At 43.6% G+C, this 20,886-nt stretch overlaps 1 protein-coding gene and 1 long non-coding RNA gene across 10 annotated transcripts in view; one reads left to right on the top strand and one right to left on the bottom strand.

The window, feature by feature from the left end:
• The window catches only part of LOC103691456 (uncharacterized), a 63,127-nt gene extending 56,576 nt beyond the window's left edge, over nt 1–6,551 (top strand). For all 5 annotated transcript variants that reach the window (XR_010064083.1, XR_010064081.1, XR_010064085.1 and 2 more), the window contains 3 exons: nt 5,650–5,777; nt 5,869–5,980; nt 6,302–6,551. This is a non-coding gene — a long non-coding RNA (uncharacterized LOC103691456). The remainder of the gene's footprint in view (nt 1–5,649; nt 5,778–5,868; nt 5,981–6,301) is intronic.
• The window catches only part of Ankrd55 (ankyrin repeat domain 55), a 100,076-nt gene extending 84,740 nt beyond the window's left edge, over nt 1–15,336 (bottom strand). For 2 of the 5 annotated variants that reach the window (XM_063282033.1, XM_063282034.1), the window contains exons 1-2: nt 14,680–15,178; nt 240–304 (exon numbers count right to left, since the gene is read on the bottom strand). Coding sequence is in view for 3 of the 5 variants with exons in the window: in XM_039102572.2 (XP_038958500.2) it covers nt 14,680–14,737 (58 nt within the window). In the remaining 2 variants the exon portion in view is untranslated. Of the gene's footprint in view, nt 1–239; nt 305–14,679 lie in introns of all 5 variants that reach the window. The other 3 variants (XM_039102572.2, XM_006231940.5, XM_039102573.2) reach the window with 3 other exon arrangements.
• Nucleotides 15,337–20,886: the final 5,550 nt, after the last annotated feature.

Raw genomic sequence — 20,886 nt, 5'->3', positions numbered from 1 at the left:
AAGCCCATATAGAAGGGGACGGGGAGGGGTTAGGGGGATGTTGGCCTGGAAACTGGGAAGGGGAATAACAATCGAAATGTAAATAAGAAATACTCAAGTTAATAAAGATAAAAAACAAACAAACAAACAAACAAACAAAAACCTTTAGGCTAGAGCTAGCAAAAGTGGTGGAAGAAGGTAGCTCTTCCTTTAAGCAAATTTGGAAGGCATGCTCATGGCATTGTAAGAGTTGAACTTACCCCCTTCTTTGTGGACAGTGTCGTTTAAGCAAACTTCACACCAGAGCTCTCAGCATTACAAGATACTGAAAAGGTGACATCAGAAACCACTTCTTAATCTGAATCTTTCTGAAAATTCCAGCACATTATTGTGAGTCAGGTGGTCTAATTGGTAAAACCAGAGTAAGACATCCTAGATTTCAACCCTGACTGCTCATTAGGATTGTCCTGGGAATTTGCAACAAAAAACAAAACAACAAAGAAAAAAAGAAACAAAGGAAGAAAGAAAAACTTATGTCTGAGTCCTATTCTTGGACATTTTCATTTAATTGAACTGTCATTTTATATTATTTTACTTTTTCATTTAAAAATATCAAAATTCAGGTAAGAAGAAAATATATGTGAAAAGATAATCAGTATAAGATGATGTTGGGGGCTGGGAGAAATGGCTCAGTGGTGGAGAGCACTGGCTGTTCTTCCAGAGGTCCTGAGTTCAGATCCCAGCATCTACATGGCGGCTCACAAATGTCCATTACTCAGTCTTGGAGATCTGATGCCTACTTCCAGCTTCCAGGGTTTCCTTACACACATGTGGTGCACAGACACATATGCAGATAAAATACCCATACACATAAAGACAAGTAAACAATTCTTTAAAAGTTGGTGTCTTAAAGGTACATATTTTACTTATGGGCCTGGAGGGGTCGTATCCATTCCCACCCCTTCCTAGGACTCCTTATTTCTACCCACAGTGTGATGCCGTAGGAGGGAGGAGGAGTGTGTGTGGGAGGTGAGCTTGGAAACAGAGATCTAGCTGTCTCCGAGTGTATATTTACAAGCATCCACTAGTTCTCTCTTCCCCTGTCACTGAGACTATGAACTCTCTTTTGTTCTCCATCTTGAACTCCAAGTAAAAAAGGCTGAAGTCCTATTTCCAGGTATTCTGAGCGGTAACACAAAAGATTAGGGGCATTCCCAAGGAACAAGCAAGGGAGTTAATTGTTGGGGATTGGTTCTAACACTTTGATTTAATAAGGAATCTGCATGACCAAATATTGAAGGTCCTTGGCTCCAGTTGGTTTTTGAGGGATCAATAAAGATGCTGGGCAAAGGGAGATAGGGTTGGACCTTAGGGTTTCAAGAGCTAGGATGCAGAGAGAAACAGAGGAGAATCACCACGACTCAGGGGAGAAGGATAGGACATAAGTGCTGCAGGAGAGAAAGCCAACCAGCCATGTAAGAATCCAGGTGGTGACCACTGGCCACTTCCTGGGTTGGGCCTGGGATAGCAGGGGAAGGTTTAGGAGTGCCCAACCTTTGAGCTAGTCACGGCATTACAAAAATAAGCTTGTGTGTGTGTGTGTGTGTGTGTGTGTGTGTGTGTGTGTGATATTTGCATATGTGAGTAGGGGAGTTGAGTATGGTGGTCAGAGAATGACTTTTGAGACTGAGTCTGTCACTTCATTGTGGTTCCTTGGACCTGACTCAGGTCCTCAGTCTTTTGTAGCCAGGGTTTTACCACTGAGCCATCTCAGCAACCCTGGAGTTACTTTAATGTGGAAATAAGCAATAGCTAACAGCTTTGAGCGTAATCTGGAAATAATTTCAGTATTTGTAAAGGTTAACCATGTTAGTATAAATAGTTTGGGGTTTGCCCTTTTCCTTATCATATCTGATTATAAACAAGTTACCATGTCAAGAGGTTTCAAGATATCACTTTTAAAGTATGGCTAAAATGTGACTGGCTGAGCTTAGAACAGCTAATTTGATAATTTACTTATTATCAGACATTTAAATACTCATTTTGTCTTAGTCTCAGGAGTACTGTATATTAACACTCTCCATAAGTTACTGTGACTGTGAAAGGACACTACTATATGATCTTCAATGGCCACTTCTTTTATTGTTCCTCAAAGTTTTTTCATCTTTGTGGGTATTTATGAATTAACTATGTATTTTTGCTACCGTGAGTTTAAACTGTAACAGGATGATATTACATCGTTTTACTTCAAGGCATCAGTGTAGAAGAGCTTCCTATGCAGTAAGGACGCTAACTCTTCATCCATTAGTGGTGCTCCAGCTCTCCTCTCTGCCACTTCTGTTCTCACTTGGATGTTAGTTTTGCTTGGTTTTAAGAACAAGTTTTTCAGCATTTATGTAGACAAAAATCTGCATACTATATTAAAATTTATAACATTGCATTTATGATTAGACAGGTCTTCCTTGTTGGACTTTATGCTGACTTATTTGTAAACATTTAACTTTGAGTAACATGATTTTTTTTTTTAAATTTACTTTTGTGCAATTACCCAACTTGTCAATTGTTGGGTAATTCCTTTCCCCCCCATTAATTTATAATAGCCACCTGGTTAGACGCTAAGTCATCAACATTTTCAGGGAAGAGCCTTGTATATCCCTGGCTGTAGATCCACGATGTGGAAAGTGGGACCTTCCCAGAACTGTTGTCCCTGCATTGATTCATGCGTGAATTTGGAGATGTCTGCCACACCCACATTCCACAGACTCTTGTGGAAGGAGGTTCTTGGAGCTTTGTTGTGGTTTCTTGCACAGTTTCAAATTTGAAAACTTTTGTGGGAACTTTTGAAGAACTCAGAACGCAAAGCTAGCGTTAGTGGGGACGACCTCACAAGTACTTCCACGGAACATCTCTGAGCCGCCGCTGAAGGCGTCCACCACTACTGCAGGGTTCACAGGACCTTTGAGGGCTGTGCTGCTGTCTCAGTAAAATCTGCGATTATGGGAAACCCTTACGCAATGCTTAGACTAGGCCAAGCACTGTGTACTTAGCACTCCCTTCATTTGATTATTTAATTCTCACCTTGTGAAAGTGGGGACTGCAATCTCCTCCATCTTGTGGGTAAAGGAACCCAGGTTCCGAGTAGCCTTCTCAGAGTTGCATGGAGAAACCCAACTAATGCTGAAGGTTCTTAGGCACAGTTCTACCCTCTGACCTCTGACTCATTGAACTTTGACCTTTCTTTGGTTCCGGATGGGCACTCCACATTCCCACACTCCCACACTCCCACATTCCATTCTGTCCCATGGCAGCCCATCCCAGACTCTCCGCCATTGTACAAGCCTTGTAGCTCAGAAACATCATCCTGTTAGAGTTTATATTCATGGTAGCAAAAATACATTTCAGAGCCAACTGAAGGCTGGAGGCATAGTGGTGACACTGATCACACAACCAGGGAAGGTGGTAAAGCTGGTGACAGGGACGCCAAGTGCTACAAGTGTGAGAGAGGATTTCCTTAAACTGCGAAGTAGATGCTACATAATCAAGAGATGGGAAATGCATAAAGAAAAAGAGTGATGTTCATTAAAAATTGGATTTTCTAAGCTTACTCTAAACAGAACACACACAGAGAGGGCTGGGAGAGGGAGGAAGAGAGGGAGGGAAGAGGGAGAGAGGAGGAGAAGAGAGAGGGAGAAGGCGAGGGGAAGGGGAGAGGGAGAGGGAGGCATTTATGGACTATTTAAATTTATAAATGCAAAACTGTAAATTAAATTCTACTGAATAAAAATCAGTAATAAATTCCATTGCTACTAAAAGAATACAACAGCAGAACCTGGAGACACTTTGATTTGTGGATGTGCGTTAGTTAAAATCTCTCCCACCATTCTAGGCTAAGGGGGCTGGGGCGAGAAAAGAACTGTGTGTAGCTGCACTAAGATCCACCAGCTGCCCTGGGGAGATTAGTTTTCTTCTACTGTGGTTTTTGTACCCCAGCGTCAACTGAAAAGCCTCTGTCATGAATCCACTACAGGGGAGAGGGCAGCTTGAACCTGGGAGACAGCTTGCTCAAATGAACTTAGATGAGTCATTTGTAAGTCTTTCCAAGTCAACGCTATAGGCTGGAATGGCCTCATGGGCTTTGCATGCATTCCTTCATGAAATCTTGATAAAAATCTTAAGGGGATTGTTATAACTATCTTTTTTTAAAAGATTTATTTACTCATTGTATATAAGTACACTGTAGCTGTCTTCAGACACCAGAAGAGGGCATCAGATATCATTACAGATGGTTGTGAGCCACCATGTGGTTGCTGGGAATTGAACTCAGGACCTCTGGAAGAGCAGTCAGTGCTCTTAACCACTGAGCCATCTCTCCAGCATCTTTATAAGCCTCCTATAGCCCTCAGTAGTGCTTACTAGGCAATTACTGTGGGCCAGGCACAGTTCCAGGTACTTTGCATGTATTAATTAATGTAACCCTCGCACCACACCTTCATAGCCCCACCTCAGTGAGCATGGCTTACAAAGTAGGAAGACCTCCTGGGAGCTGAGGCATTACAGATTCGGGTACCCTTGGAGCATGAGCATTTGCTGTGACTTCAATGACCACAGAGTCCCCAGTACACCATCACTGGGAATCCCTCTGCCCCTCTGTCCTTCAATCTCATGTGTAGAGAGAGAGGGTGTGGTGTTATAAATTTAGAGTGGAAGTTAACTTTCAACTCTAAAAGTGCCATTATTATTTGGAGAAAGGGCATGACTGTGCTACCATTCCCCTAAACAGGAAAGGAACAAACACGAAGAGGAAACAAAAGAGTGGGTAAGGATATCTAATTTAATGAAAATAGATCAGTATTGAGGGAAATTTCTTCTATGACATACCCAAACATTATAAAGCTATGATTACTAGAATAATGAGGGTCTGTCTCAAAACTGGAGTGATTGCCAGAACAATATAACGCTGGGGCACCTGCATGGTACCCAGGTGTTCAAACAGCATCCTTAAGTCGGTTCTTCCATGAGCATCAGAAAGTCGACCCCTATGCACCCATCTCAGTGCCTCTCTGTGCCCAGTGGTTGGTTCCCTACCAGGTCAGCCTGCTTATGGCCCGAAGCCTAGGAATAGGTTTTCATATAATATTAAGTAAGCACAGAATAAGAGCATCAATTCAGGTGGATTTAGATGCCCCTCTCACTGACTTAAATAGCCAAGATGTTAAAAAAAAGTAGCTGTCCATTCTGATTCACTGTGCTGAAACCTAAGATCAAAGCCATGGTCTTAGTGATGAACCTGAAGGCACCACACCAACCTGCCAGGGGTCCAGGTTGAAGAGTTTCTGTGTGCCTTTGTCTACAGCTGCCCCAGCCCCCCAAACCATCTTCTGGAGAAGTGTCAACTTGTTGCTACACCGAGAAAAGGGACTGAGAAGAAGGCTCAGAAGCATCTGTGATGGAAGCTAAGCCCTGTCCTTGCAAAGTCTCTGGCTATCAAGGGGCTTCCACAGGTCACACTCCAGTACGGTCTCACTCTCTGAGCTTGTCCATCTCCCTCTTGTTCAGATGCTGAGGCCGTTCTTTCTCCCTGGGCTAGCTTCTAGGAGACTGTTCCACCCCACCCTGAAAGAGCTTGGGCTGCCAATATGAGCTCAGTTTTCTTGGCCTATCTTCCTACAGAGAGAAGCCCAGCCCAGGGGCAGCAGACAAGAGGGAGAATTACGCTGTCAAGAATTCCAGCTGTCTCACCACTAGTGAGTGCTGCATGTCCAGAAAGGGCTGGCGGGATGGACTGCTGGACATAGAAGGTGTGTCTGAGGGCAAAGGGTAGTATGGGGAGAGACTGGGAGCAAGTCGCCTGACTTAACATGGCTGACTTGTTCTTGTTGCCTTCGGCAGTCCTGCAACCTTGGGTGGACCAAACATGGAGTCTGTCTCAGAGACGTTGACAAGACTTGCATGAGATGATTGAAATGGAGAGTTTGTCACCATGCCTGCTACTCGAACTGAGGTGCTACCTCTGCTTGTAGTGGTTAATCTGGGTGAACAGTCTTGGCTGGGTTGTTTCTCTTTGGAAGTTGATACCCATGCGTGCTATGGAGCCATCTTGCTACTGAGGAGCTGGAAACAGGCTGTTGGGAGGCTATGAAGAACATATATATATTCACTGGATAAGGGAATACTACATCTTCTGCCCTTTGCTTATTCTTGCATTGCTTTGGGTTTTGTTTGTTTGTTTTTGGATAAAGTAGTTATCGGTGTCATAAATAGGCAAACCATTTGGTCCTGTTAGAATCAATTGACATTGACTCCTGCGACCCCCTCCCACCAGATGATCACCATAAAGGATTTGAACAATACTGTGATAATGAGAGACACACTCACCACGTGAGAACAACGGGGACTCTCCCTTGAGCTGAGGAAGACTCAGAGGAACTACGAAAGTGCAACTCCATTTTTAACAAATGAAGAAGACTCTAATTTCAAAACTCTCCACGTCATAAGAGACCAAAAGAGTCTACAGATATGAACTAAATTATATTTAAAAAAATGACATGAGAATTAAACATCTAAAAATCTAACTTAGCCTGGATTCTTTACTGGAGTTGTAGGTAGTGATATAAAAGACATTATTGGGTCAGTAGATAGCACGGGGTGTACATGGTATAGATTGAACACACACACACACACACACACACACACACACACACACACCCCAAGGGGGGAGGGTGGGAGAGAACAACTAATAAAATGGGCTAAAATATTACATTATATGAATGTAATCTGGTTGGAGACTATTTGAATCTTTCAGCCTTGTGTTTCTGTAAATTAAAATTTCTCTTTAGGAGCTGGGGAGACAGCGAAGTGGGTAGGAATTCTTGCTGTGTGAGTATTGAGGACCAGAGTTTGAGCCCCAGAAACCCTATAAAAAAGTCAAGTAGGGAAATGTGTATACACATTACCATATGGGGCAGATATAGAAGCATTGGTGAAGACTGCTGGCCATCAGTCTAGCCAAAATGGCCTCTGGCATCCTGATGTTCATCCCACGTGTATAAACATCCTCCTCACCCTCTCACTGGCCACTCTCTCTCTCATGCATTCTCCCTCTCCCTCACCCTCTCCCCCCCACCCCCCACCACACTGATGGGATTGAGGTAGCAGAATAAACTCCATTTTGTTCTTAAGACTCCATTCTAAGTTAACTTGCCCTGAGAGAGGCATGACCCCCTCCCGTGAGGTCTGAGAAAAAAATCACTGAAATGTCCTTGGCAGCTGCAAAATAAAAACAGCAGCTGCAGCTGGCTGATAACAACAGAGTGGGCTAAGAAAACCTAAGTCTTTCCCAGGTCCAAGTGCTCCGTTTTGATGTATACTCCCTCCTTGTGGTTTAACCAGATGCTGTAAACTGGTTAGCCGAAAGGCCAACACTACCCTCTCACGTAATGCCAAGGCTTAGAAGACCCCACTTGTGTTTTTTTTTCCTTTATAAACCTCCTTTACTTAGACCGGGGGTGAACTCTCCTTCCTGTTCCATCAGGAAGGTTGGTGGCCCAAGCTCGAATTTAAATAAAGACTCTCATGTGTTTACATCGGCTTATGATTCCTGGTGGTCTCTTTGGGGTTTTTATAATCTAGGAACAACAATAACAGCAGCAGCAGCAGCAGAAACAACAACAACAACACCATCATCATCATCATCAACAACAACAACAACACTCTCTCTCTCTCTCAAGAAGTATTTTTCAAAAAAAGAGCTAAAGACTGATTAGAGTACTTGCTGATTATGTGCCTATATTTCATGTTTGAGGGCACATTTAGAAATAGAAATGGCTTCCTGCACAGAGTACAATACCTTCTCCTTCCCCAATATAACCAATGACCCAGAACAAGATCTTTAATGCCCAAGTGCTAGGCTCAATTTTCTTAAACAGAAACGAATGAATGACACTTACAAAGCACACACACCTATTAGCAGAGAGTTAATCCTGGGGTGAAACTCTCATGACTTTGGAGGGTAGATCAGAACATCTGAGATGCAAATCCTTCCTGACACAACAGGGTAAGCAGACAATAAATGACCCACAGGCTTTCTGATCATTCTGAGCGCACTGAGCACGTGGCAGCCTCTGGAAGCAGTCTTCCTGTGAGGTGGCTCTAGCTTAGTCACATGCCACACTTATCGCATGGACCCTGAGCCTTGGTGAACTCAGATCTTTGCCTTCTCATCTTGGCACATATGTGTGGATGGGTAAGATGTTGGCTACATCACAACAACAGCTAGAGGTTTTATGGTTTCCTCTTAGGTGCCGGAATGGTGGCCCCAAAGGGGCAAATGGGTAAGGAAGGAGATGTGGTCCTGCAGTGAAGTGGAGTTCATGAACAGAGAAGATGGAGAACTCTGTGTGGTGATCTAGTTCAGTGCTGCGTGAGTTGAGGGTTAGACTCCTGAAATAGATCTGGTGACATTGTGGGAAGCAACCAAGTTGATACTGGAGACTTAGCTACCCTATCAACCTAGATACCATCTTCATACTCCGCCCCTAACAACAGAGCTCCCTGTAGTGGAGAATTACATCACTCTCCTAGTCTCCAGCTCCTTAAGGTTAGTTTGGGTATCACCAGTCAGGGGCTCCCTTCTGTCATCTCCACAAAAGGTGCTGGGAAGGGTAGAAGGGGAAGAACGCTCGAGTTACTGGAGTCTTCTGGGGTACTGACGTGAGTCTCTGGAATGAAACAGTCTCTCATAGTCTGACCGGAGAGCTATCTGATGGGAAGGGGTAGAATAGAGAAGGAAGAGGAGCCAGGGTTGGTCTGAGGTGGCCCAAAACTTTGGCAAAAAGACGCTTCTTCTGTCCTTCTTTTCCTCTGCTCTCCTTCCTTAGCCCAGAGAGGAACAAGGCTGGGCATCACCTTAGGGATTCAATTCTAACCCTCGGATTGTCATCTCCCTGGGTGTTCTCCATTTGCATGGACTGTCAATCAGAAAACCAACCTCAAATTCAGTCTTTCAGCCTGAACATTAGCTGAACCCAGGTAAGGCCCCATCTTCACCCCCTCCTTTGCCTGTTTCCCTTAGCCTTCTTTACCCCCTCCTTTGCCTGTTCTCCTTACCCTCTTCCTTGGATCCTTTCAAATTTGCTTATTCTTCCTTTGGAGGCATCTGGATATGGCCCGGCAGTTTTAACTTTTGCTTTTATCAGCGAAATGCAAGTGAGTCTCTTTGGTGTTCCCATTTTAGACGAGAAGTGAGTGTTAAAATCAGCACATTGGTGTGTTGATCTAAAACATCACGGGGTAACTGGATTGTGAAAAGTAGCTCATCGAGTCTATCTTTTTCACTGATGCCTTAATTTTCTTGTTAAATTTTATAGCTGCCCAATAAAAAACAACACACTGTGGCAAAAAGAACATGGGCTTGAAGAAAAACAGACTTGGGATCCCAGCTTTGCTGTCCAACTTTGTGGTGATGTTGGGTTGGGTCATGAGCTTTCTGGATTGTGCTGATAAAAAGGAACACACAGAAAGAGGCTGACAGAACTCTATGAGTTGGTCTGTGTCTTCTTTAGCACAGGAGGATGGTTCTGCAGTGCTCAGGGGACATCAGTTCCCCCATCGTGTTATCTGCACACAGTGCCTCTTCAAGGTTGGCACCACGTAGATGTTCTCCCTCATTTCTTACATGCCAACTTTACATATAACTCGAGAAAAAATGTATTTTTGCCAAAAGAACATGCTATAATTTTGCCTTATGTCCTAGTTGGGTTTTTCAGTATTCTACTGAACACCATATCCAGATTGAGGCAGGAAGGTTTGTGTCATCTGATGGCTCATAGTCCACCATGAAGGGAAGTGAGTACAGGAGCCCCAGGTCGGAACCTTGAGGTGGGAACTGAACCAGAGGCCACGGAGGAGTGTGCTTACTGGCTTGTTCTCTGTGACTTGCTGAGCCTACCTTCTTCCTTCCCTGCACTTTTTTTTTTTTTTTTTTTTTGAGGTAGGATTTTTCTGTATAGCCCTGGCTGTCCTGGAAATTCATTCTGTAGACAAGGCTAGCCTTGAACTCATAGAGATCCTCCTGCCTCTGCCTTCTGAGCACTGGCATTAAAGGCATGGACCTCTTTCTTGTACAGGACCACATGCCCAGGGATGGCACTACTCAATGTGGTGATGATCCACATCGATCATTAGTTAAGAAAATTCTTCCACGGGCAGCTATAAGCCAACCTGATAGAGTTCATTTTCTCGGTTGAGGTTTCCTCTTACCTGATAACCTCAGTTTTCATTAGCCTGACAAAAAAATCTAACACACACACACACACACACACACACACACACACGCCTTAGATGTGACACACTGAGGTTAAGTCATAGATTATAAGGCGTTTCTCCTGCGTTGTCTGAAGCAGGAGTTTGAGACCTGTACCATGTACTGCACACACAGAGGAGATAGATGCACATGACCTGGTGGACAGAGATGGGGGCAGAGAGGGAAGAAGCGAGGTCAGGACAGCCTGAAACTGGAAGAAGCAAGAAGTCTTCTCTGAAAGTTCTAGAAGGAGTGCACTCCTGTCCACATCTTCATTTCAGACTTCCATCTTCCAGAACCGAGACAGAGATTTCTGTTGTTTTAAGCACTACCTGGCTTTTCTTCATTACAGCAGCTCGAGGATACTAGTCAACTGTACTAACCCAAGCAGAAGACCAGCCTTCCCTCTCATCCTCACAGCAATGCTTCTATAAGAGGCACAGGCTGTGAGGAGCCTGCAGTCCTGAGGTGGCTGTACAGGCTTCACCTAACCTCACCAGCTCCATGTCCCAACAGCATTCCAGTAGACCTGACCCTCCTCACTCTGACCCGCCCAGTGAGTGACTGGGACAAAGGAGACTGTGGAAACCAGCCCTGTCTCCGTTTTCTCTCTGAGCAAAGCTTTACTTTGTACAAGTTGTGGCCGAGCTGACAATGCAGGTAACGTAGATCTCCTCAGCTTCGGAGCTCGTCAACTTGAGCAGGAACCTCTGTGCTCTGTAGTAAATTTTACTATAGTGCTTTCTTGCATGTGGGCTTTGAGAGGGAAGACAGCCAGGAGGAGCAGCACGTGGGGGCAGAGCTGTTGCTATGGTGAGAGCAGAAAGCACAAGACACAGGAACTGGGAGCCTTGCAGATTCAGGTTTTCTCTTATTGGAGTTTACAAAGCAAGCTAGAGTCTGGGCCAGTTAGATAACCTGGTCTTGAAGCCCACAGAGACCTTGTACAGCAGCACACGGGAGGGGAAACCAAAGCCAAGAGAGAGCCATTGGCTCAGGCAGCTCTGGAGGCTTGAGACAAGACTTTGTAGAAAAATACAGTCACGGAGATTTACCTCATTAGAGCCCTGCATATGCCCCCCTCCCATTTTCTCAGCCATGAGCTGAGTTCTGGTCTATGCTTAGAAGCTTGATGAATTGAAAGCTTACAATTGCTCTCTTGCTGTCTGCACAGAGAGCGCCTAGTCTGGGTCTTTTCTATTAGTAACTAGCAGACTGTGATTATTGTGAGAGCTACCTTGAGCTGCTCGACTATCTCATATGAATGTTAGAGGGATGAACTGAACAGTTCACACCCTTTTCTCCACAGTGAAACACCCTGGGGGGGGTGGGGATCAAGCCATATGTATACCCATTTTATTGGGAACCCCACAGGTATCACTATTTTCAACACCCCCTGACTATTCCTTTTGCATCTGACTGTGTTCAAGACCCAGTGGACTGTGTAATATCTGCTGTAGAATGATTCCCTCTGAGCACCACCTCTAAGTTGCCATTTTAATCAGAGCAGCTGTGGTTACTTGCAGGAGAACCTCAAAATGGAGCCTGTTGACAGTGAACATTCATTTGTTCACCCCTCAAAGGAGGGGTGGGAGGATCACTAGAGTCTCATCTTAGATCCTGTCTTACCCCTTCCCAGCCTGCTCCCCTCAAAGCCATTTGTATGCAGTTTTACCTTAACTGCATGTGGCCTTGAGGTGTTGGGAGGTGTTGGAATCTACAGGTGTGGATGTTTCACTGAGGGGGGGACAGTAATAAAAAACATATCGACTCTATTGGGGTGAGTTTTGGGGATGGTATAGCAGCTTGGGGATGCTCATGATTCTGTGAGTAACTCGTCTCTGCTCTGTAATCAAGCCCAATAAATTCATTGGTTCTCCCGGTCCTTGGTGGTCTATAAGGAGGAGGTAGTCATTTGTCTACTTATCCTGAGAGAAAGTTCCCAAGACATATTTAAGCTGCTTCCAGAAGAAACGCCTTTGTCCACATATGCAAAATGTCCACATATGTGAATCTGGTGCTGTTGGCTTCTATTTATAGTAGAACCCTTCTTCCCTAGGTTCCACACTCAGCCCGTTTTTAATCTTTTATTTTATTTTATTGAGATCCCCTGGGCTGCCCTGTTCCTGGAGATACTACAATGCCAGGCCGATGCATGGAGTGAAAGAAGCAAGCTCTCATTTTACCTCCCTGTCGTATCAGACACTCTCATTTCCTCTCAGCTCGAAGGCTGGGAAGCAGCCACATTCGACATCTCAACCCTTCTAGTCACTTAACCACAGTTCACTAAATGGTATAATATTGAAATTTCTTCATGCCTTAAAGCTTATTAGACTCCCCCATGCTTTTAAAGTAGGGGTAATAGAACTGTGTGGGCATCGTTTCTGTCAGTTATCTCTCAGAACTTATTCTGAGAGGTTCCCTGGGGTTTTGACTGAAAAGGGCCTGCAATCTGGTCCTCCCAATAGCAACCGAACCTCCTGACTGAGGTGGTTACACTTAAGGTAGAGGCTAGGGGGGCACTAAAATAACCATAGCAGCAGCAGCTGTGATTTGGAAACACTGGGCTTCAGAAACAGGGCGACTGCTTCTTAAGTACCATTCTGTGTTTTTGCAATGAACAGCCTTTGCATCATTTTACTGCAAAGGAAATGAAGGGCCCAGAGAGGTCAGATAAAGGGCTCAGGTCGAAAAGCGGAGCCTTCAGACTGTGAATGTGGAAACCTCTGTTCCCCTCAGAGAGAAATGGGCGAGAAATGCAGAGATAGCTAGGACAGAGTTAATACTGTGGGAAGAATCGGGTGGAAGAACTGCACTGAATTGCTTGCATAAAAAATGCTTTAAGAAAATATTCCTAACCAACACTTTAGTTACGTCCTGAGCCCACTCCAGATAGCGAGTGCCAGGCTGGAGCAGATGCGTTTGTGTTGAAGGGCTGGTTCTTCTGTATTCAGTTCCTGCTCCCTCAAATTAGTCCCTCAAATAAGCTCTCTGTGTTTTTCTGTGATTCCACAGCTTGGCGACACTGCTTTCCAACCAGCACAGCAGTTTGATTCTAAGCAGAGCTCTCATTTCTGCTGATTGCCATCAGTAGAACAAACAGTACAGAGAGGAGAGGGGTTGGTAGGGGAATGACCATAAAACCCCTTCCTGTGGTGCCTGTCTACAGACTTGGTGTGAATCAAGATGTTCTCAAGGCGCTCTCTCTCTCTCTCTCTCTCTCTCTCTCTCTCTCTCTCTCTCTCTCTCCTTCTTCCCTCCCTTCTTCCCCTCCCTCTCCAAATAAGACTTGGAGAAGAGTCTATCTAGCCACAGCCGCAGAAATCTAAATCTATGTTATTATTTGAGGAATCTACTGAGCCAGCATCATTTACCCATGAAGCCAGATATAGATCCAGGGTGGGTAACCTTGGCTTGAAGCAGCTGCATTTGGGGAAAAAAAAGAAAGAAGAGATGGATTTTTCTAACGAGGCTTTCACAAGCCACCATTTCATGCTGTAGCTGAGAGAAACTCTCCAAGGCTCTCGTGAAGCTGAAGATTCTCAGTGCGGTGAGTGGGTTAGATGCTGGACGTTTTATTAAAAGGCTCTAGGAATGTCTGATATATTTAAAGCATGGGAATTCCCCTCCACCATACAGAGAAAAACGGTATAATTACATGGATGACAAACACTTGTGTGGAGGCACACGGCACATGCAAAGTCACACACACAGACGGATTGGCTGGATGTCTGATGATGCCAAGGTTGAACGAATTTCACAGCCTACTTGCCTGTGGAAGATGACTTCCTTTATGCAAATGAAGGGAAAATAAATACTCTGCCATCACAATCAAATAATACAGTGTTAAGTCACTGCACAATCCTGAACAAGGTGTGGCGTCAGCATGACCTGTCTGTGGGTCATGTCTCTCTTGAGGGGAATCCACAGTGGCTTGTGATGGCTGAAGTGACGAAATACAGGATTTACCGGCCGAGAGAGGCCTGGAATGTATTCTGATATGACTTTCTCTAACATACTTTATGAGAAGTCATAAAGATAATACTATCTAAGGTAGCCGATATGCCTTAAACCTTAGCTATAGAACGGGACTAGGAATACAACATATCTGCAAGACAGAAAGCCCATAAGCTGTTTCTCTCTCTCTCTCTCTCTCTCTCTCTCTCTCTCTCTCTCTCTCTCTCTCTCTCTCCCTCCCTCCCTCCCTCCCTCCCTCCCTCCCTAAAAGCTTATCAAGTTCTTACCAGGTTTGCGCTCTCTCTCTCTCTCTCTCTCTCTCTCTCTCTCTCTCTCTCACACACACACACACACACACACACACACACACACACACACCTCTCCTCCTTTTCTCACAAACTGGAAATCCCTTCACCAAAGAACATAGTAAAGGATCATGTTACCTTTGTGCTGATCAAACACAGACGAGCTGCTGAAATCCATGGTAGCCTGCCTCATCATTTACCATCCGAACGGCAACATTCAGGACTCTGGAGAGGAGGAAACACCATTTCACACACTGCAGTCAGTCAGCTTCAGCATCGTTGGCTGACGCTCCCGTGGTAGAATCAAGCGTGCCTTAGACCTGCGGACTGCCTTCAAGGCCACCGTTGAAAAGACATCAAAACACTCTTCCTATAAAAACTGCAGGGGAGGAAGACTTACTCTCAGAGCCCCATTCATCATCTATACTCATGTGTGAATATTATATACACTCTTCCCTCAAACAGACAGACGAAACATCCCAAATGTTGATGAAATAAGACAGCCCTAAAATAAGACAGCCTTCGTGGGGTGCCTGCCTTGGATCTGGGCCAAGAAAATGCTGCAGATCCCAGAGCTTCGGCGGCGGCGGCTGGAAGGTCGCTTTAAACCAATAGAAATCTCAATGAGTGAGTGAGATTCACAGGGCCAGACGGAGCATGTGCAAAGCTGCCAGCGCAGACTGCGTACGGGGCTGTTTGTTCTTGGTGGAGTGAGAACTGCATTTGGGTCATGTGAGCAGAGACGGGCCACCTCAATGGAATAGGATGTAAATAGTGTAGCAGGAGGCTGCAGGCCACGTGCCCTGCTGAGCAGTAATGCACTGCCGCTGCATTTTTTTTTTCAGGCTCCCTGCAGTGGCCTCCTCCGGTCAGAGAGACTTTGGGGGTGGGCGGTGGCATTTGAAAGGTTGTAGGTCAAGGTTCAAAAATATCTGTGCCGAACTAAATCAAAACAGCCTGCAGTCCCAGGGCTGAACTTACTGCACTCTGCATGAAACCTGACAAGTCGCCAGAGGAACCGCTTTGAGAAGGAGCCAAGCAAATTCATACTCTAGGGTCAAAAACCTGAGGGGGGAAGAATCTTGCTGTCATTTTCATACGATGGCACTATCTATTGGTAGGGAAAACCATCTCTACATTCCTTTTTTTTTTTTATTTTTATAAGGTGAAGACGTTTCTTTTGTGGTTTTGGCTCTGTATCTGTGTGTGTGCTCATGTATGAGTGCACCTGTGCGTGTGTAGGCCAGAGATCGACATCAGGAATCTCTTTTCAGGACACCACCCATTTTTTTTTCTAGATAAAGTCTCTCCCTGAAACCCAGGCTTGTCCGGGTGAAAAGGTTGACTGGCAGTAAGCCAGGATTCTCTTATCTGTCCCCCAAGAGCCTGGATGGTGAGTGATATCACCTGGCTTTTTGCTTGGCCTATAAAGGCCACCTTCTTTTTTTCTTTTTAACTAACAGATATTTGATTTTGGAAATAAATGCAGGAAATGTTTTTTTTCCTCTGAGTATGGCCATATTAATACTTTTTTTTTGTGGTACAGGGATTAAACCCAAACTTTATATACTAGATAAGTGGTCTACCACTGAACTACATTCTTATCCCTGACATTTGTTTTAATACAGAATGATCTAGTCTATTTTCTGTGTTCTTTTGTAGGCATTTCTCTCTTACATTTTCATATTTTCTATGTGCCTGCCACTTATTTTTCATTTCAAAAAAAATGGAAGGGCCTCACATCCCTGTGACAATGCTACCATTTACTCACTAGTCACTCAAGGAAGCTAGCTCTCACTTCCCAGCGCTATTACACACTTCACAGAACTATTCTCAGCAGTACTATTATTTGCCCAACAAGGTTGTTCATCCCTATTCTTTCCCACACAGGCTCCTTTCTTCAAAATGCTCTGCATTATTTGACCTAAAAATACAAGCAGAGGCTGGAGAGATAACTCAGTGGATCAAGTTCTCACTTTAGCAATTTTTAGAATCCAGGATGTGGCAGTTTGATTGTAATCTCAATGATGGGGAGGTAGAGACAGGATTTCAGGAGCAAGCTGGATGGCTAGACTATCAGTGAGCTCCGGTTCCACCTGAGAGACTGTGCCTCAATATATAGGGTGGGGAGCAATAAAGAAAGACACTCATGCCAACTCCGGTCCCTGCATGCGCATGCAGAAATGGTCACCCACACATACTCATAACCCTGCATGCAAACACACACATATATGCATACAGAGGAGAAATACAACACATTGTTGACAGATGAGCTAGGTGATGTAGGACAGTGGTCCTGGGGAAAGAAGAACAACTGAAGTCAGCCTGCCTTCTGACCCTCCAGCCCAGTTACCTGGAGAATTTCTGGGACTCACTGCTATATGGAGTGGGCTTAGTGGTTTGTAGAATGAATGCCCCATGAAAAGAGATACATGTTCTAATCCCCAGAACCCATGAACGTGACCTTGTTGGCAAATGAAGTCTTTTTGGCTATACTGAAGTAAGGAGTTCTATTTGAAATGCATCTCGGTGATTTGTACTGTTCAGAGGAACACTCGGAAGGAAGTGGGGTGTGGGGGGCAGAACAAGGAGCAACACAGCCTTCAACCACGCATCATTTGTAGCCACCAAGAGCAGGAAGAAGTTAAGAACCTATTGTCTCCTAAAACCTGGAGGAAGGCTTTCTCAACACCTTGATTTTTCTCGTTCCTAGACTGTAAGTTTTGGTTGGTTATGGGAGCCACCAAGCTTGCGATAATCTTACAGCAGTTTCAAGAAATTAAGGCAGAGAAGGACTCTCAAAATAAAATCTCCCCAGATTTTTAATAGATTTCTGTAAAGCATTTATCATTTCCCAAACCAAAGTGCTATATATATGGTTGTTTTCTTGTTTGTAGGGGCTTGTTCTGAAGAAAGGCAGGCAGACTGACTGAGAGGCATGTGGGCCTGATGGTGTTATGTAGGTGTGCCCTGGGCAAACGTCATGATGTTTTTTAGAGCTCTGCATTTTAAAGATTTATTTATTATATATATATATAAGTACACTGTAGCTGTCTTCAGATACACCAGAAGAGGGCATCGGATCTCTTTACAGATGGTTGTGAGCCACCATGTGGTTGCTGGGAATTGAACTCATGACCTCTGGAAGAGCAGTCGGGTGCTCTTAACCGCTGAGCCATCTCTCCAGCCCAGAGCTCTGCATTTTAGTATATGTGCTGCCGAAGCGAGCACAGAGCTCTGCATTTTAATCTGCTGCATGGGAGCTAATTTCTTGTGAGAATTCATGGTTACCATTCAGCCACTTTTCTGGGCTTCAAAAATGTTAGATTTTTAAAAATTATATTTTCTAGTTCATTTCGAGTGATGGTGTAATATCTTACTGCAGTCAAGATACAGGATATTTCTGTCGCCTTGAAAGTTCTCTGGTGCTCCTTGCAGGCTAGCCCCTCTTCTGGCAAGCATTTACTCACAGCCTAATGGAAGAAATAAAACCAGTAGATAGCCAAGCAGCTTAACACTTAATGCTAGGAAAACAACAAATCTTCTAAAGGGCATTTAAAGTTTTTGTGCATTTTGCTTTGTACTTTTTTAGTGTATCTTCATTACAACATATAGTATATTTTGTAATGACACTTTAGTTCATGCGTATCATGCACTTTGAAACTGAGGGGCTCAACCAATCACCACAAGTCCTTGGAAGCAGCAGGGAGAAGCCAGAATACCACAAAAAAATTCTCTGGTCTTTTTCATCTCCATTCAGTCATGACAAACAATGATCAGCGAAGAAAGCAAGGCGAACCAATGCAAGAGTGCTGTCCACTGTCTGTTGGGTTGTACCTATACTCGTTCCAAACATCATGTGTCCTCTCAAGTGTCTGCTCCATAAAATACCATATGCCTTTCCACTAGGCAGCTTCCAGAAAAACACCAAAAACACCATGTCTGTTCTCAGCAAAACATCCTCTCATAAGACAGTTTCCAGAAAAACATCACATGGCATGGCTGAGTCTCCAAAGAAATCAGAAATGCCCACTTCACTTCTTTAAGGCATCCTTGACAACATAAATAAATAAATAAATAAATAAATAAATAAATAAATAAATAAATAAATAATAGAGATTTCATGAGTGCCCTCCAAAGAGAGGGATGACCTATAAGGGTCATGATGAGGGCTTTTAGTCTGTGGTGAGGGGAGCACACTTGTATTCCTTTGTCAAGCTCACAGGACCCAGCACTTCGAAGGGTGGAATGTACAAAAATTACACTTTAATAGATCTGGAAAAGAAACAATATAACCTCTGTAGCTTAATCATAATGTCGACTTAACTTTCAAAGCAAGTTTGTTAAAAGTAGAAATAATTGAAATGAACAGGTTTTTAAAAAATGAACAAATGCAAATGGTTTTAGTCAGATGCTTATAATTTATAGGATATGTTTATAGCTGGCAAACTAACCACAGTAGTTAACACTGTCCTGGCCTACGGCTTTTCACATCAGTTTGACCTTGCTTGAGCTGATCAAGCCCACGTGCGTTGAGACAAGCCTGTTGTTGTAGGTTTAGGTGGTGCCACAATGGTTTTTTTTTTTTCTTTTCTTTTTTCTTTTCTTTTCTTTTCTTTTTTTTCTTTTTTTTTTTTCTTTTTTTTTTTGCTTTATCTGTACAGACTGTGTCCTTGCTCAAGTGTAGGGCATGTGAGCGGTGCTAGGTAAATGTAGGCAGTGCCTGAGCTTGGGGGCCATGCAACTCAGAGCTGTACTTTAGTTATAAGTGAGAAATAAAATAATTGTTCCATGGGGCTGTTGGAACACTTATAAAGTGCTATCAATAAAAGCAGAGTTTACGTTGCTCTGAAGAAACTTTGTGAATCTATTTATTTGATTTTAAAACCCTGTGGACTTGTTGCTGGTTTTAGAAGGATATACTGATCATCTATCTTTGTTGAGTTAATTAAAAGTAGACTCAAGTGAGCTCAGTAAGTAGGTTAATTATTCATAAAACTACCCGGAAAGATCTATCTTGTCTAACAAACACGGCTGCAACTTAAATGAACAGGTAACATTCTCTTCTGTAAACATCTCAAAGTCTATAAATTCTGAGAATGAATGAAAAGACTTTGGACCTATTAATGCAAACATTTTAGTATGATATCATTCGTATCATATGTTTTATAACGTATCAGCATGCTTTTCCTTAATAAGCAGATATTATAAGGCACAGATAACAGATAAGAATAAATTAAAATTTAATTTTGTGATAACGGGTACATATTTGTTTTGGCTAAAATTTTTAATTTTAAACTTTATGTAAACAAAAGGTAATGACTACCTAGCACTTTGGTGAACATTTGGTCAATATTTTGCTCAATTTTTTTTCTATTTAAAACTCATTATAGCAGTTCATGAAATGTAATTTCAGTTTTATTTCTAGTGAATATTGACTGTATTAGTCAGCTTTCGGAAACTGAAAACATAATGCCCATAGTCAGCAGCAAGTTTATTCTGCCTGTAGAGGACGAGTTTATTTTGTCTCATAGTTTTACGGGTTTCAGTCCATGCTCAATTGGTGCCTTGGTCAGGGGCCTATGGTGATACAGAAAAGAGTGTGACAGATCTCATGGAGATCAAAGAAAGGAAGGAGCCAGAATCCCGATGTCCCCTTCAGGAGATGCATCAGTGATGTGACTTCCAATCCTCAGACCCCATATCTTAAGGACTCTACTACTTCACTACCTTCCAGGAGCACACCAAGCTGGTGACCAAGTCTTCAATGTGAGACTTTTCTTTTTTTCCTTTTGGCTAGTCTACGATGCCTGGATGAAATATGAACAGAGGTTCTGATGGTTGGATGTAATTAGGCTCAGGCTGTCTGGTGGACATTTCTGTTGTCATGGTACCCATGGCTCGGAAACACTGTGGGCTTTGTTTTCAAATCTCAAATAGATGGTGTTGAGTTTTTTTTCTTCTCCTCTGAAGTGCATTTGCTTCATCGTTGAATGTCTATGGGAGCCTTGGTGATCTGCGTTTAGTTATGTCCGGATTGTAGCCACTCCCTCATCAAGCCAATAGATTTGTGGGAACACAGAAAACCAAGATAATAAAAGTCCACCCACAGCTTTTCAGATACCAGTGTGGACGGTGAGCTCGCTGAAGCTTTTTGAAAGCCTTTTTTGAAAATGTTCCGACTTGAACCAAATGTTCTCTACTTCTACTTTAAGCTTGGTATATTGATCGGTCAAGTTCAAACGAAGTCTTGTATCATGAATTAAGTTAGTATTTTGTAGGTTAGAGGTCTGTCTCCAGTAATATCACACCCCCATTTGGTTTCTTCCTGGCAGCTCTGAACTA

This window comes from Rattus norvegicus, chromosome 2 (genome assembly GCF_036323735.1).
Source record: "Rattus norvegicus strain BN/NHsdMcwi chromosome 2, GRCr8, whole genome shotgun sequence".
In the NCBI taxonomy this organism is placed as follows: domain Eukaryota; kingdom Metazoa; phylum Chordata; class Mammalia; order Rodentia; family Muridae; genus Rattus; species Rattus norvegicus.
The sequence above is the reverse complement of the archived record's forward strand: the minus strand, read 5'-3'. Positions and strand labels throughout refer to the sequence as shown.